Below are 14,323 nucleotides of genomic sequence, written 5' to 3'. Positions count from 1 at the left end.
CCCCTTCTCAATGCCTTTCTCTTCCTGAACTATTTCCTGATCCTTACCCTCCAACATGCTTCCCTTGGATACTCTATGCTTCTCTAATGGACACCTGTTGTGCCCTGTATTATAATTATTTTGGTACCATCCCCCTCACTAGGCTTTTATAAATGGCTTGGACTACATCCAGCTTATCTTTGTATCCCACTGCCTCCTCCCATGCCTAGCAGACTCTTGCATCCATACATGTGTATTTTTGAATTCGATGTTTGGAGGACATATTTTCCCAAAGATACAAGTATTAATTCATAAATTAGATGGTCACAGGAGAACACTCTTCTTACTCTGCTGTAGTTAACCTTTAATATCTAATGTGGTCTTTCCTTTGCATTTCTTCTGCTGCCACCCCCGTCACTGCAGAGATATCCTGGCCAGTCTCCGTGCCTCTAGTCTCTGTCCCCTCCAATCCTATCTTCCCAGTGTGATCTCACTAAAATACGGCTTGATCACATCACTTGCTTAAATGAAATTCTGTTGGTGTGTCCTCATTGGACTCTCGCGTTTGTGTTCCCACTTCCTTGTCTACCTCTCCCCTAAACTTTTTCTAAGCCATTAAAGAACTATACACAGTTTTCATAATGTGCAATGCAATTTTCCCCTTCGGTCCTTTGCTCAGGCTGCCCCTCTCCCTGGGATACTCCCCTTGGCTATTCCTCCTCCTTTTTGATTTAGCCAATTTACCCTCTTCCTTCAAAAGGAAGGAAAAATAAAACAAGGTAAAAACAGAGAGGAAGACAAACCATAAGAGACTCTTAACTCCAGAAAACAAACTGAGGGTTGCTGAAAGGGGGGTGGGTGAGGGGGGAAGGGGTAACTGGGTGATGGGCATTAAGGAGGGCATGCGATGTCTTGAGCACTGGGTGTCATATGCAACTGATGAATCACTGAACCTCTACACCTGAAACTAAGAATACACTATATGATAACTAAATTGAATTTAAATTAAAAAATGTTTAAAATAATTAAGCTTTAGGATTATCACTGTTCCAGGGGTTATATTTGTTATAACTCAGCCCACTCCTGTTTGTAAGATGAAGACACTAGGATGCAAAGAGGTTGAGTTCTTCACTCGAGGAAGCTCGGCTCAGAGCCAGTGCAGAGACCAAGGCCGACTGACTCCGTTAACGACGTTCTAACCACTGTACTATGTGGCCTGTCCTGGAGAGCAATCACTGGGCTCTTGTCTCCCAGCCACTCCCTTAGCCCCAAGGACAGTGAGCTCCTCGAAGGCCACGGCTGTGTCGTTGGACTCAGTGTCCCTAGACCCAGCAGACTGCCCCGCAGAGAGTAAGCATTCAATAAATATTTTTGAATGAATGATTCAGATGTGATTAAGGTTATCTGTACTTGCCCCACATAAGTATCTGGTTTCTTTTCTTTTTTATTTTTTTTTCAGGGGGTATCTTGAAATCTTGGTAAAAGCTGTCCAGGCTAATTGATAAGCAGCCCTCATGCAGATTGCCCAAAGGTACAAAGCTGAAAATAGAAAGTTCCATCAATTGACTGGCACATCTGGAGGGAACACATGTTTGGAATGCTATAGACAGAGGCAGGCTTCTGACCAGCCAGGAGCTCAGCTCTTCCTGTAGCAACCACAGAATCAGGGCATTCTCCTCTCCCCTCCATGGCCTGCCCACCCCCCATTCCTCCTCCCCCTGCACCTCATTTCAAGAAGCAGAAAGCTTTAAGTAGATTTCCTTCATGCGTAACAACGTTTCCGTTCTACTATCTTAACACCTATTTTCTTTAAGGAAAAAAATAAAACTAATAAAGTCAAAACAAAATTAAACAAATCTAACCCACATCTTTGCTCCTTCACAGAGAGGTTGACTCTCTTCCCAACTTGTTTGGCACCTTGGCATTTACTGTAAGAATGAAGAAGATTGAATTTTAGGTAGCGTGACCTTTTGAGACTTGGGATGATCATTAGCATTATTCTGATTTGCACCTTCTCTTGCAACCAGGGCAGAATTGCATGACAATTTAAAACTTGTCTAGATCAGATATAGATTTTTTAAAAATAGCAATTTTGTGCATAGCTGATTTGTTTGTGCTTGTTTAAATCCTTCAAGTAATGAAATGATTATTGCTATCTACAAAAGAGGTGAACATGTCTTTGAGCAAAGGCTTCACAGAGAAAGTAATTATGAAGCTGTCATTTCCATAAATACTTTGACAGTGAAATATGTACAAAGTATTACAGTGACTGTTTCAAATGCAGAAAGAGGTACTGGCCCCAAATTCAGGACCAGCTCCCTGGAAAATTGTAAAGAAAGGTAAGTTGGCCTCCAGCACATGAGCTCTGTGTGTCCATCCTCTGAACTTGGATAAACATCATTGTTAGGAATTCTGGATTCTAGGTTCAATAATACTACGACCTGCAGGTGTGACCTTGGATAAATAAATCACTTCTCCTCCCTAGAGATTTTTCACCTTTGAAATGAGTGGTTGGGGTAAATGACCTCTAAATTCTTTCTGGATTGCTAATTCCGTCTTTGATCATTCATCTGTTCATCCATTTAACTAGGATCATTTTGGTTTCTGCTTCCCCTCTTCATCTAGTGCCCCCTCCCATGCTAACTAAAATTGCCTATGGTCTTTTCCACTTCTCTGAACCCCATATCCATGGCTAGTCTAGTCCCTTCACGTGGTAGAGCCTATTCAGATCCTTGTCGTCTCATCCAACTTTTGCCTCATCTTTACCGTTCTCACGGGGCCCTCTTCTCTGCTGGGTGGTGGCTACTAATAATCCTTGTTGAAGGATATTAATGGCTTAATGGCCTTCCACCGGTAACACATCCTTCTCTATACAGGGGCACTGGAGAAACAGTGCTTTTGTCCTTCTCCCCCTTTCTTCTCCTCCCTCCTTAAAAAGACTTAGTAGAAATTAAAACAACAGATGAGCGATATCTCGGGTTTGGTGAAGTACTATTACTATGTATAAGCAGCTGCGGACTTCACAGTGGTGAATTATTGCTTAGTTTATTAAGAACTGAATAAAAGATTGTTCCTAAAACAGATACAAATTATTCTTTCATGGTAGGAATTTTTCATGTTATTTGAAAATTTAAGAAAGTGTGTGCCTGTCCAAGATTGCTAGACTGTAATCTCAGGGATCACAGAAACCATATCGACGTTCAGTTCCCTTCCCCTCATGTGCTTCATGCCATGGCTAGGTACTAGGCACTCGAAAAATAATTGATTAATTAACGAGTGACAAGCCATCTTGTAATTTTGTCCATGAGTCAGACAGAAATGAATTAAACGGCATCCACTTCTGTTCTGACCTCTCAGATAGAAGTATTCCTTATTGCTCTATGTTGTGTCATCTCTTGACCCTGATTTACAAATTTACAAGTCTGCCTCCTTTTACGTCCACCCTGGATAAGGCTGGCAAGATCACAAATGGATCATTTTAGCCCAAGAAAATTATGTATGACAAATTGTCTGATAAACAAGATAATATGAAATAAACTAAACACTTCAGAGTTGACTACTATCGCACATTATCCATGGAAACTGTCCTTCTGGGACATTAAAATATGTTTGACTTTATTTATTTAAATACATTAAATAAATCTTACGATGTAGAACTGAAGCACTTTATACCGTAGAATTAAATTTCATTATTCAAGACTGAAAGGGTTAATGTGTAGTAAGGGAAAAGCACAATGTAAAAGGAGACAGTTAAAGAACTTTGACAAGAAGTTAGAAAGGGAGCCACCATCGAGTCTGGACAAACTTTTAGTAATAGACGGAGCCATCCATTCACTTAGCCCAGGAGAAACTTACGGGTTATGCCCCTCTGTGTCAGGCAGTAGGGGGATATTAACATAATATATATCATACCCTCAAGGAATTTATAGTCTAGAGGGAGAGATAAACTATGAAGGGATAAGCCTTGAGAGAGAAATTATTGGATGACGGAAAGCCACGACTGTCTCCAAGCTTGGGGCCATCAGGAGCTACATGTGAGAGCTACATTTCAAAATGCTTTCTAGAAATATCAAATAGACAACATGAGTGCTGCCGATCCCCACACCCATATCCATGGCAGATGTCAATATATGATGATGCTACTTTTTCTCACTGAGTCTAGAATGAGACCCCAGGCTCTTTTTAATATCATTTCAGGCAACTGTTACCATTTGATCAAAGTTGGCCTACAAAGTAAAACTCACATCCCATCCTAGACCAGTGTTTACCCTAGCTCCGCTGAGAAAACTTGTAATTTACAGTCTGGCCATCTCTTCTGAAGGTAGATACCACCGAGGTAATACTGATAAAACTTGGAGACTGAATGGATCCTGGGAGAAGAGGACAGGAGACATCAAGAACGATTGGGTCATCCAACCTGGATTATTGGAAGATGTTGATTCCGTGAAAATAAAATAACCATAGAAGAGACAGACTCTTGAGTCAATGTATACATTACAAGTTTGAGGTTATTACAAGATACCTAAGTGAAGGTGGAGATATTTACCCAAACTCATGTTTCTTGCCAAGTCATTTTCAATTTTTTATCTTAGTAAGAGACACTGTCATTCATTCAGCTGTCTAAGCCGGAAAACTCCTTGACACTCCCCTCTTCCCCATCCCTCAAAGCTAATCCATCATGAAGTCCTATCAGTTTTATTTTCTATACACTTTCTAATCCATGTACTTTATACCATTTCTACCACTAGGTATTGCACAAGACATACTTAACACTTAAAACTGTTGGCTGTTTATTTGAAATTCAAATTTAGCTGGGCATCCTATATTTTTATTTGCTAACTCCAGCCCAAAATAATCTAATTCAGAAGAAGCAAAAATAGATATTCGGACTGCAAATGCTATGCTCTGGACTGGACTCTGGGATGGACTGTTTATGCTGTCAGTGTAGGATATTAAGAATCTAGAGACGAATGTAAATTTATTTGACCTGCATAGCACATTGTATATTTAAATGGCTAAAAAAAATCAGTTGAGCTAGGTCAATTCACAGAGTTTTCTGTGAGGTACAGATGAAGTCTGTAGTGGAAAAACAAAATGTGTTCTCTAGTTTGACATTAGCTGACTCCTCTTCTAAAACTTTGATAATGATATCATTCCCCTAGGAAAGTCAAAGTGCTGAAATTCTTCACATATTTTGTAAATTTATGTGTTACTGAAAAACTGAAAGCTAGCCAACATGAGAGATATCGTCAGGTTCCCTCAGAGCCTAGTAGAATACTATATCATGCATGACCTGTTTTTGAAGTGGGATTTTGTGAAAAATAGCAGAACACCTTTTCTGGCTCCTTTTCTATTCACTGCTTGCACTTGACATATTCCTTAGGTGATCTCATTAGCTCCCATCATGGCAGCTGGATTCCAAGATCTGCATTCTTAGCAGGGGATTGTAGTTTCGGGCAATAGAATCAACTCTGGCTGAGGATATGAGAGTGCTCACATATTTCCCGAAGAGTTCAGAGAGGCAGGCTAAGCTCAACACCCATCCACATTGAGAATGCTGTTCTAGAAGAAATCCCGCTCTTGCTGCCACTTAACAACCATGCCACAGTTTGCACAACTTCCTTAGCTTGCACCAGTAACAACTCGGGACTGGCCAAGCTCCCATTTACAGCTGGATGCTTCCGCTGCCATACTTGCCAAAAGAGGGATTCCATACACAGCTACTTTCTCACGGTGCGTCCTTGCCATTTTGAGTGAGTGGCTCTGAGCCCTAGCAGCAAGAAAGACAAGGGAACTCGAATTCTGGCTTCTGCCGTGGGGGAAGCTCAACTCATAATTTGGAAAACTTTCCAAATACACAGGAAGGGTGTCTGAAAGATATTGAGCAGCAACCAAGATGAAAAATGTTCTCTACTCTTGTAAGCAACAGACCACCTTCTACAAACATCCTACTCAGTGGAGCATAATGATTAAGACACAGACTGTGCAGTCAGACATGCTAGGGATCCAGTTCCAGCTTTGTCTCTTACTGAGTGGAAGAGTGAATAAGCTAGCCCCTCTGAGGTGCCAACTTCTCATCTGGAAAGTAGACACACTAATACCATTCACCTCATAGGCTCGTGGAAGGGACAAAGTGAGGAAAGTGAACACCTGCGGTGGTGGAGTTTTCATCCCTACAGGACAAGTTCTCCTCCTCATTATGAATATTGTAAATACAGATCTCTTATCTCTTTCTTTTGAAGTCTCTTAGTTACAACCAATTTGAGGATTTAAAAAAAGAATCCATTTTTTTCTGATTTTTTCTGTGATGTTTTCTTGTCTACATAAAGCTATTTTTCCTAGTGAAAAGGGGTGCAAACATTCCTTTTCTTAAACTTTCTTCCTCATCGGGCGCCTGGGTGGCTCAGTCAGTTGAGCGACTGCCTTCGGCTCAGGTCATGATCCTGGAGTCCCGGGATCAAGTCCCGCATCGGGCTCCCTGCTCGGCAGGGAGTCTGCTTCTCCCTCTGACCCTCCCCCCTCTCATGTGCTCTCTCTCTCTCTCTCTCTCATTCTCTCTCTCAAATAAATAATAAATAAAAATAAAATCTTAAAAAAAAAAAACAACTTTCTTCCTCATCTTTGATTACATTGCAAAAAGTTTAGAAATTCAAGAAAAGCAGAAAGGTGGAAATAAAAATACCTCAAAATTCAACTGTGTAGAGATAGCCACTATTAATGGTGTGCCATACATTTGTTTGTGGGGAAATATTTTGCATCAGCCTTGGGAATCACAGGTTCATGGAACTGGGAGCAACCATAATGACCAGGAACCACGTGGTTTGAATTCCCCTCCATTCCCAGTGGTTGCTGCAAGCCCGCAGGCCTTCCACTCCCGACTACCTTCATCTGTGTTTCCTCCAGACTCACCTTGGAGGGGAAAGGTCACGGGAAACCTTTGTTGCCAGGTTGCAGGCTTTATTTATTAATTTTGCGTTGGGAGGCTTCAAGGTTTATGTGGCAGCCTCGTATCTCTGAACAGGGTGAGTAGAGAATTCTGGGAAAATATTATTTGTCTCAGCGGGAGTCTTTAAAAGAGTAAGAGGGTAAGAAAATTACTCTTTTATTGCGACGTTTGCCAAATGATCTCCGAGAAGCTGTGCTATCATTCACCGGCTGTGCCAAGCTGGATCGAAACTGCCCGTCTTGGCAGCCAGCTCGAGTGAGTGTGTAATTCCTCGGGGTTGGTTCGGGCCTTTATCAGAAAGAGTTCCATAGGCAGTATTTACATAACTGTGGTAGAGTGTGAGAATAAACACAGCTGTGGCATTGCCCTAAATATTTCCATTCAGCAGGGAATTAAAAGAGAACTTTATCGCTGAACTACAGATAAACACAATTCATCAAGCAGTGGTCAGTTCAACTGGGGAACAAAATAGGAGTTATAAAAGACTGGCCTGCTAGAAATAGCTCCATTCGGCCGTCCTGACTTTATTGCTCCTTTATTCGCTCCCTCCCTCCTCTTTCCCGGTTCCAGAAATGCAGGACTCATCAGCTAGCAAGGAGGTCGACTAGATTTTTTTTTTTTTTTTTTTTAATGCCAGGAGGGAAGTAGAAGGCACTGTGATGGACCGAGCAAGGCCTACTGTGGGTGACAGAGCTTGGATTTGAGACAAGTTGTTTTAACCTGCAGCCCGATCCACCTGCCCTTCCTCCTCCTCCTCCTCCTCCTCCTTCTCTGCCATTCCAGTACAGTGAATACACAATGCATACATGGAACAAAATTCAGAAGACAGAATGTGAGACAGTGAAGTCTCCTTTCTAATCTTGTCTTCGTGTTGCTCAATTTCCCTCCTCATTGAACCCACCTGGATACATTTCTCAGCATAGTCTCCACAGTTACAAGCATCTATAAAAATCATTTTGACATCATTGATACCACACTACTCTCACTGTTCTGCCCTGTGCTTTTTTTTTTTTCAAGATTTTATTTATTATTATTATTTTTTTAAGAGAGAGAGGGACAGAGAGAAGAGGAAGGGGGGTAACTGAGAGCATCTTAAGCAGGCCCCTCACCCAGCACAGAGCGCCACATAGAGCTCTCGATCTCACAACCCAGAGATCATGACTTGAGCTAAAACCAAGAGTTGGTCGCCTATCTGACTGAGCCCCCCACAGACACCCCTGTCCTGTGCTTTTTAACTTCCATTGTGTCATGCATTTGTGGTTCTCTGACTTTAATGACTTCAGCTACCCAGCCACAGTAGCATTTCCACCCTAGAGTTTTTCTTATTATCCTTTTCTTCCTCTCCCCACTCCTCCTCTCCCCTATTTTTACTTCATTTCTTCACCTTTGTCTCCTTCCATACATTTACAAATTGATGAAGTACTTGTTGGAGTTGAAATTGCTTTTAAAAAAATGGCTTACATGAAATATGTGAAAATGGTTCTTTTGTAGTATGTTATCAGCAAAATCTTTCACCCTCACAGTTGCTGGTTGGCTCACGCATTGAGAAAACAAAGGGGCTTTAGCAGATGTTTGTAGCTCTAGTGATGGTCCTAATTCCTATCAACGTATGCTCCTGAACATGGGCCTCTTGGGGCTCTTTTAGGTAGAACAGAGGTAGAGGGGATCACAGGGGATGGAGTATCAGGTTTGCCCCAAGTCATCCAAGATCTTGCAGAAGACTCATGCCGCTCTCCCCAAAGTTATCCTTTTTCCATTCCATGATGTTAGAAATAGTGAGATCCGAGAATTTACTTTTCTAGTAAGTTCCCCGGGTGGTGCAGCTGCTGCCACTCAGCGGCACTTTGAGAACCACCACTAAAAGTATAGGACCTGCTAGTTTGCCCCAGAAATAGCCCAAGATCCTCCCTGTACTTCAGGCAACAACAGCCAATGAAAACAAAAACTCACACATTTTGACTGAGATAGAAGTAATTCATGGTGGTAGAAATAGTGGTGATTTGGTGAGGGGTGGGGCGGTAATAGCTGGAAAGGGGGCCGGAAGAGAACTTCTGGGACGCGTATAGTGTTCCGTTCCTTGATCTGAGTGGCGGTTCCACAAATGCATTCCCTTTGCAAAAGTACATTTGTGCACTGCGATTTGTACACTTCTCTGTCTGTAGGTTATACTTAAAAAGTTTACTTAAAAATTAATGATGATAAATGCTGTTAGGGCCCGGGAGAAACAGGCCTCTGTATCATTAGCCTGTATGTTTGTTTACAAGTCAGCTTTCCTCTGGGGGTAGGCTGACAATCCAACAAAGATGTTCTTTGTTTCCTTTCTTCCTTGCTGGCATCATGTGCATATATGTGTGTGACACCTGGGGGGTGGCGGCTTCCCAAATCATCATTTGTTTAAAAACAAATACACGTCTTCAAAAGAAAATATTGTAAATAAAATAGTTGCAGGTTTTAAATTTCTAGAATAACAGATCATGTTAGAATAATTTGAAAAGCATGCTGAGGGGCACCTGGCTGGCTCAGTCAGTGGAGCATGCAAGTCTTGATCTTGGGGGTTGTGGGCTTGAGCCCCATGTGGGGGTAGAGATAACTTAAAAATAAAATCTTGGGGTGCCCGGGTGGCTCAGTTGGTGAGGTGTCCAACTCTTGATCTCAGTTCAAGTCTTGAGCTCAGTGTCATGAGTTCGAGCCCCACGATGCTGGACATGGAGCCTACTTAAAAAAAATAAATAAATAAAGTAAAAATCTTTAAAAAAGAAAAAAAGAAAAAGAAAAGTGCTTTGAGCTCTCATTAATGCTTTTTGAGAACCCTGGTTGGTATTTGGCTATGTAACTTTACTGAAGAGTGAGAACTGTGGGCAAGAACTACCTCCCATTTCTTTGAAAAGTGCCCAGGAGACATGAGATTTTTTTCTTCTGAGGACAGATGTCACCTAAAGAATTCCCTGTTTTATCACAAAAAAACCTTTGGAGTCTTAGTGAGGAGTCTTGTTTTGTAAATTTTTGACCAAAAAAAATATGCTAATTTTTGCTAAAACTCCCCCAGAGACATTCCACTTTCTAAATCATTCCTTTCCTACAATTTTATTTTTATTTTTTTTATTTTTTAAAGATTTTTATTTATTTATTTGAGACAGAGAGAATGAGAGAGACAGAGAGCACATGAGAGGGGGGAGGGTCAAAGGGAGAAGCAGGCTCCCTGCCGAGCAGGGAGCCCGATGCGGGACTCGATCCTGGGACTCCAGGATCATGACCTGAGCCGAAGGCAGTCGCTTAACCAACTGAGCCACCCAGGTGCCCCCTACAATTTTAGTTTATGAGTAAAACGGTTTACTCACTCTAAAAGTTTGGTTTTGAATGTTAACGAGGCCAGGTTGCGTTGGGATTTCTGATTTTCAGGTAATCTGCAATATTGTTATTTCGAAACTCAGGAGCTAAGGACACTACTGAGCATGAGAATGAGACTTCAGACAGCTGTGGAAGAAAATGAGTGCCCCCCCTATGGGGTATTGTCCCGTCTAAAGGAGAGATACTGTAATACAGTAGCTAAATTGATGGGATTTTGAGCCTAACCAACATAGGTTTGAATCCTAGCATCACTGTGTGGCCTTGGGTAAATTCTCTATCCCTCCAAACTTTAGTTTTTTCTTCTATTAAATAGGATTAATAATAACAGTCCTAGGGATATTAGGAGAAATACATATATAAATAGTAAGTATTCAATGCATGGTAGCATAATAATTAAGGGATGAAATAACAAATGGATCATTTTTATTCAGTTTTGAATTTTCCCAATTCCTGTATCTTTCTGATGCAAAAGTGAATGTAAAATATTTATTTGCATGTATACCTGAATGAATAAATGCAATAAAAATTAGCTGTCTAAAAATTATAGGTGTGAAGGACAGGTTAATGGTTGCCAGGGATTTGGGATGACAGTGGAGAGCAGAGCACTGTAACTATCAGGGGTAGCTGGAGGGAGGGATTTGTGGGGTTGGACTAGTCCTGTATTCTGAGTGCTGTGATTCCCAGGTGATAAAATGACATAGAACCACACACCTGCATTGTACCAACGTCAGTTTCCTGGTTTTGATATTGTAGGGTATAATGGACAGAGAGTCCATTATACTGTCTATATATACTATTTTTGCAATGTCATGTTAATCTAGGAGTACTTCAAAAAAATATCTATCTAGAACTTCCTTCTTTTACCACAGTCACAGTATGCAGATCTCACTTTGTATCTCAGGTGGTCTATGTGGAGTTCTGGAGTAAGCTTTGGTGTTTGACTTTTGCTTTTTTTTCTTATTCGGCTTTAAAAGAGCTCTTAGTGCGCCTCTCTCCCCCACCGTGACCCCATCCTAGGCCCATTCGCTTCTTCATTACACATGTCCAAGGGTTAAATGGTGGGTAAGTGTGCCACGGACAGGATTCCTAAGGAATGCAAAGTTTGGTCATCTTTCGTTCTTAAATATTCACAATTAACACTGAGCAGTAGGATTAAGCATGTGGCTGGATATTTCAGTCTACTTTCTGCAGGAGCAGCAAGCATGTGTGTACATTATTAAAATCCTCTGTGGATTGAGAGGTAAAGCAAATTAGTATCAGCTCACAGTTTGGAAGTCTTGATATGATACTATTGATAAGCCAGTCAGCTGAATAATAGGAAAACCAGACATCCTTAATTCAGGTGATCTAATGGTTGAATAACTATGTCCCCAATATCTAGACCAATGCCTAAGCACTCAGTGGATGTTTGTGGATGAACAAATGGGTGAATGAATGAATGAATGAATGAAACATTAAGATAAACCATGCAAAGCTGACAAAGTCCAAAAGTAAGAGTACAGAATTAATTCACCTCTGTGGCCCAGGACTTGACAAAGCATGACCTACCAGGAAACATTCTAACCCTTCTCTCTCTGCTTCTCTAGGCAGCTTGAAATCCACTCTCCAGATGCTAAACACACGGTGATCCTAAGGAGCAAGGATTCAGCCACTGCCCAGGCCTGGTTCAGTGCCATCCATTCCAATGTTAGTGACCTGCTGACCCAAGTGATTGCTGAGGTCAGAGAGCAGCTGGGGAAAACAGGCATTGCTGGGAGCCGAGAGATCAGGCATCTTGGCTGGCTTGCAGATAAGGTAAGGAAAATGCTCCCCTAGGAGTAGACATTTCCCGCCCGGGTTCCCCCAGCACTTGTTGCAACCATGAAGTCAGTTACCTCATTCCATAGGCTGCATCTCTCATTCACAGGCTATTTGGACTTCCTGTCCATCTCTAGCAGGCTTGTGTTATACATGGGGGACTATGTCCTAATCTGCTTTGATTCCCCGACATAGAGTCCAAGACTTTGCAAATTACAGGTGGTCACAGATTGTTTATCAAATGGATGAATGAGTGAGTAGATGCGTAGTTTGTCACACATATGAAGGTCAGGGAAAATAACTCAAATGCCCAATGGAGCTTTTGCCTTGTGAGGTAAGGAAGTGGAAAAGGTTGCTTAGAAAGGGGGTTTCTGTGAGTTTTCATGAACCTGCTTATTAATAATGTAGATGCATTCATTTACAAATAATAGCAATAACAGCAAGGAGTCCTTAGCAACTACCAGGTGTGGGCTCTTTCAATATATTATCTTATATTTTATCTGTATTCTTAAGCCAGCAGGCCCTGAAGGTCATCATTTGTGAGCACCTATTTTGTGCAAGGCATGGTACTAGGCAGGGGTGAGGTGTATAAGGATGAATGAAGATTTAATCTTTGTTCTCAGGGAGGACAGCTACTGTGGAAAAGGACCTGGGGTCATGTTAACACTGTCACTCTGATTTCTTTTCCCAAGCTACATGATATGTTGAAGATAGTAAAACTCACTTTGCAGCATTCTGCTGGGAGTTAACCCTTCTCTTCATTTCAAAGGATTGAGCTTTTGCCATTATTCCTATACCTGATTGCTGTCCCTTGAACTTGACCTTGAGTGCTCAGGAACACTGGGCTTTTGGAACAGTCTGACCTCCCAGTGACTCACACTGTAATAGGTGGTAAATGGGAAAAATGATTGTCGCAATAAACAGCTTTTCTGCCACTGAACCATGTCATCTGAGAAGGCCCAGTCAAACGGCACTTGAAAATAATACTTGAACACAGCATTAGGCTGTTTTCCACCATTGTTCTTTGTTTGCACCAGTTCATGCCTGAGTCTCAGCCGCAGAGTTCAACACAGGGTGGGTTGTTTGATTTGGTGTTGTCCCATCTCTCACAGATTTCAAAGGATGAAAGGAACAATGCAAATGGTGGTAGCACCCAGAGTGTAATAAACAAAAACCATAGGTAGCCTCTCGTGACCTATGTGCTGGGGTTCTCAATGAAAACAATACTGCAGATCAGGATGACATCATTTTAGAAGTCAACAGTCTCTAATACTCTCTACTTTTTACTTCCTCCAACTGTGTGGGGGATATTTTCATTGCAAATGACAGAAAGCTCACCTCAGCTTGAGCAAAAAAGGGATGTATCACTTTTAAGAAAAGTGAACAGTACCCAAGGATCAGCTTCAGCCATGGTGGGATCCAGGGATCCAAATAATGATACTAGGCCTGCTTCTCCATCTTTTTGCACCCTGCCCACTTCATTGGTGTACATGTAGGCAAGCTTTCATCCTTGGCCCAACAGTTCCAGGCTTGTGTTTTCCATTATGGCCTACCTGTCTACCTGAATAAAAGCCTCTTTGCCCTCACAGTTGCAACAGAAGTCCTGAGATTAAGCCTACTTGAACTGACTTAGATCAGATGTTCATCCTGGGTTCTGCTGAGATCAGCCTCATCCAAACCTTGTGCCCTGAGAGATGAGGAGAGGTGGTTCTCTAATGGAAAGTTTGGCTGCCATGCAAGGAAGAGACTGAATGGAGTCTGGGGAAGGCAAAGCAACAGACATTACCTGCTATAGGAGGAATAGAGGATTGGGATGAAAAGAGGTCCTCACTTGCTTAGGGGCCCGAGTAGATTGGCAGATGTTCTGGAGATCTCAGGGTCCTGGCAGGAAGTGGATGGCAAACTCTAAAGTGATGATTGGACAGGATTTAATGAAGGGATAATTTGTAAGGTGTGGCCAAGGTAAGGAAAACCAAGAAGAGATGGAGAAGCACTCCAGAGCTACCAACAGCAAGAGGCCACAGCCACCCCTTAATCTGAAATGGTAAGGAAAAGGAGCAATTACCTGAAACTGGCAAGACTGGTAGCTATAGAAAAGGGCCACCACTAAGAGCTATGGTCTTTGGGAGGGAAGCACAACCCCTGTGACCCCGCCCCCTGATCTCCTGCTGGTGTCTCCCATTGGATGAGGCTGACCGGAAGCCAGAGGCAAGGGAGCCCCATTGATGTTTTCTTTTTTTTTTTTTTTTTTTT

At 42.0% G+C, this 14,323-nt stretch overlaps 1 protein-coding gene across 1 annotated transcript in view; it reads left to right on the top strand.

The window, feature by feature from the left end:
* The window catches only part of SNTB1 (syntrophin beta 1), a 225,406-nt gene that overhangs the window by 124,713 nt on the left and 86,370 nt on the right, over nt 1–14,323 (top strand). Inside the window, exon 3 of the mRNA XM_021688766.1 lies at nt 11,860–12,067. Within this exon, the coding sequence (XP_021544441.1) occupies nt 11,860–12,067 (208 nt within the window). The remainder of the gene's footprint in view (nt 1–11,859; nt 12,068–14,323) is intronic.

Source organism: Neomonachus schauinslandi, chromosome 4, assembly GCF_002201575.2.
Source record: "Neomonachus schauinslandi chromosome 4, ASM220157v2, whole genome shotgun sequence".
NCBI lineage: Eukaryota > Metazoa > Chordata > Mammalia > Carnivora > Phocidae > Neomonachus > Neomonachus schauinslandi.
This window is presented reverse-complemented; position numbering and strand designations above follow the sequence as displayed.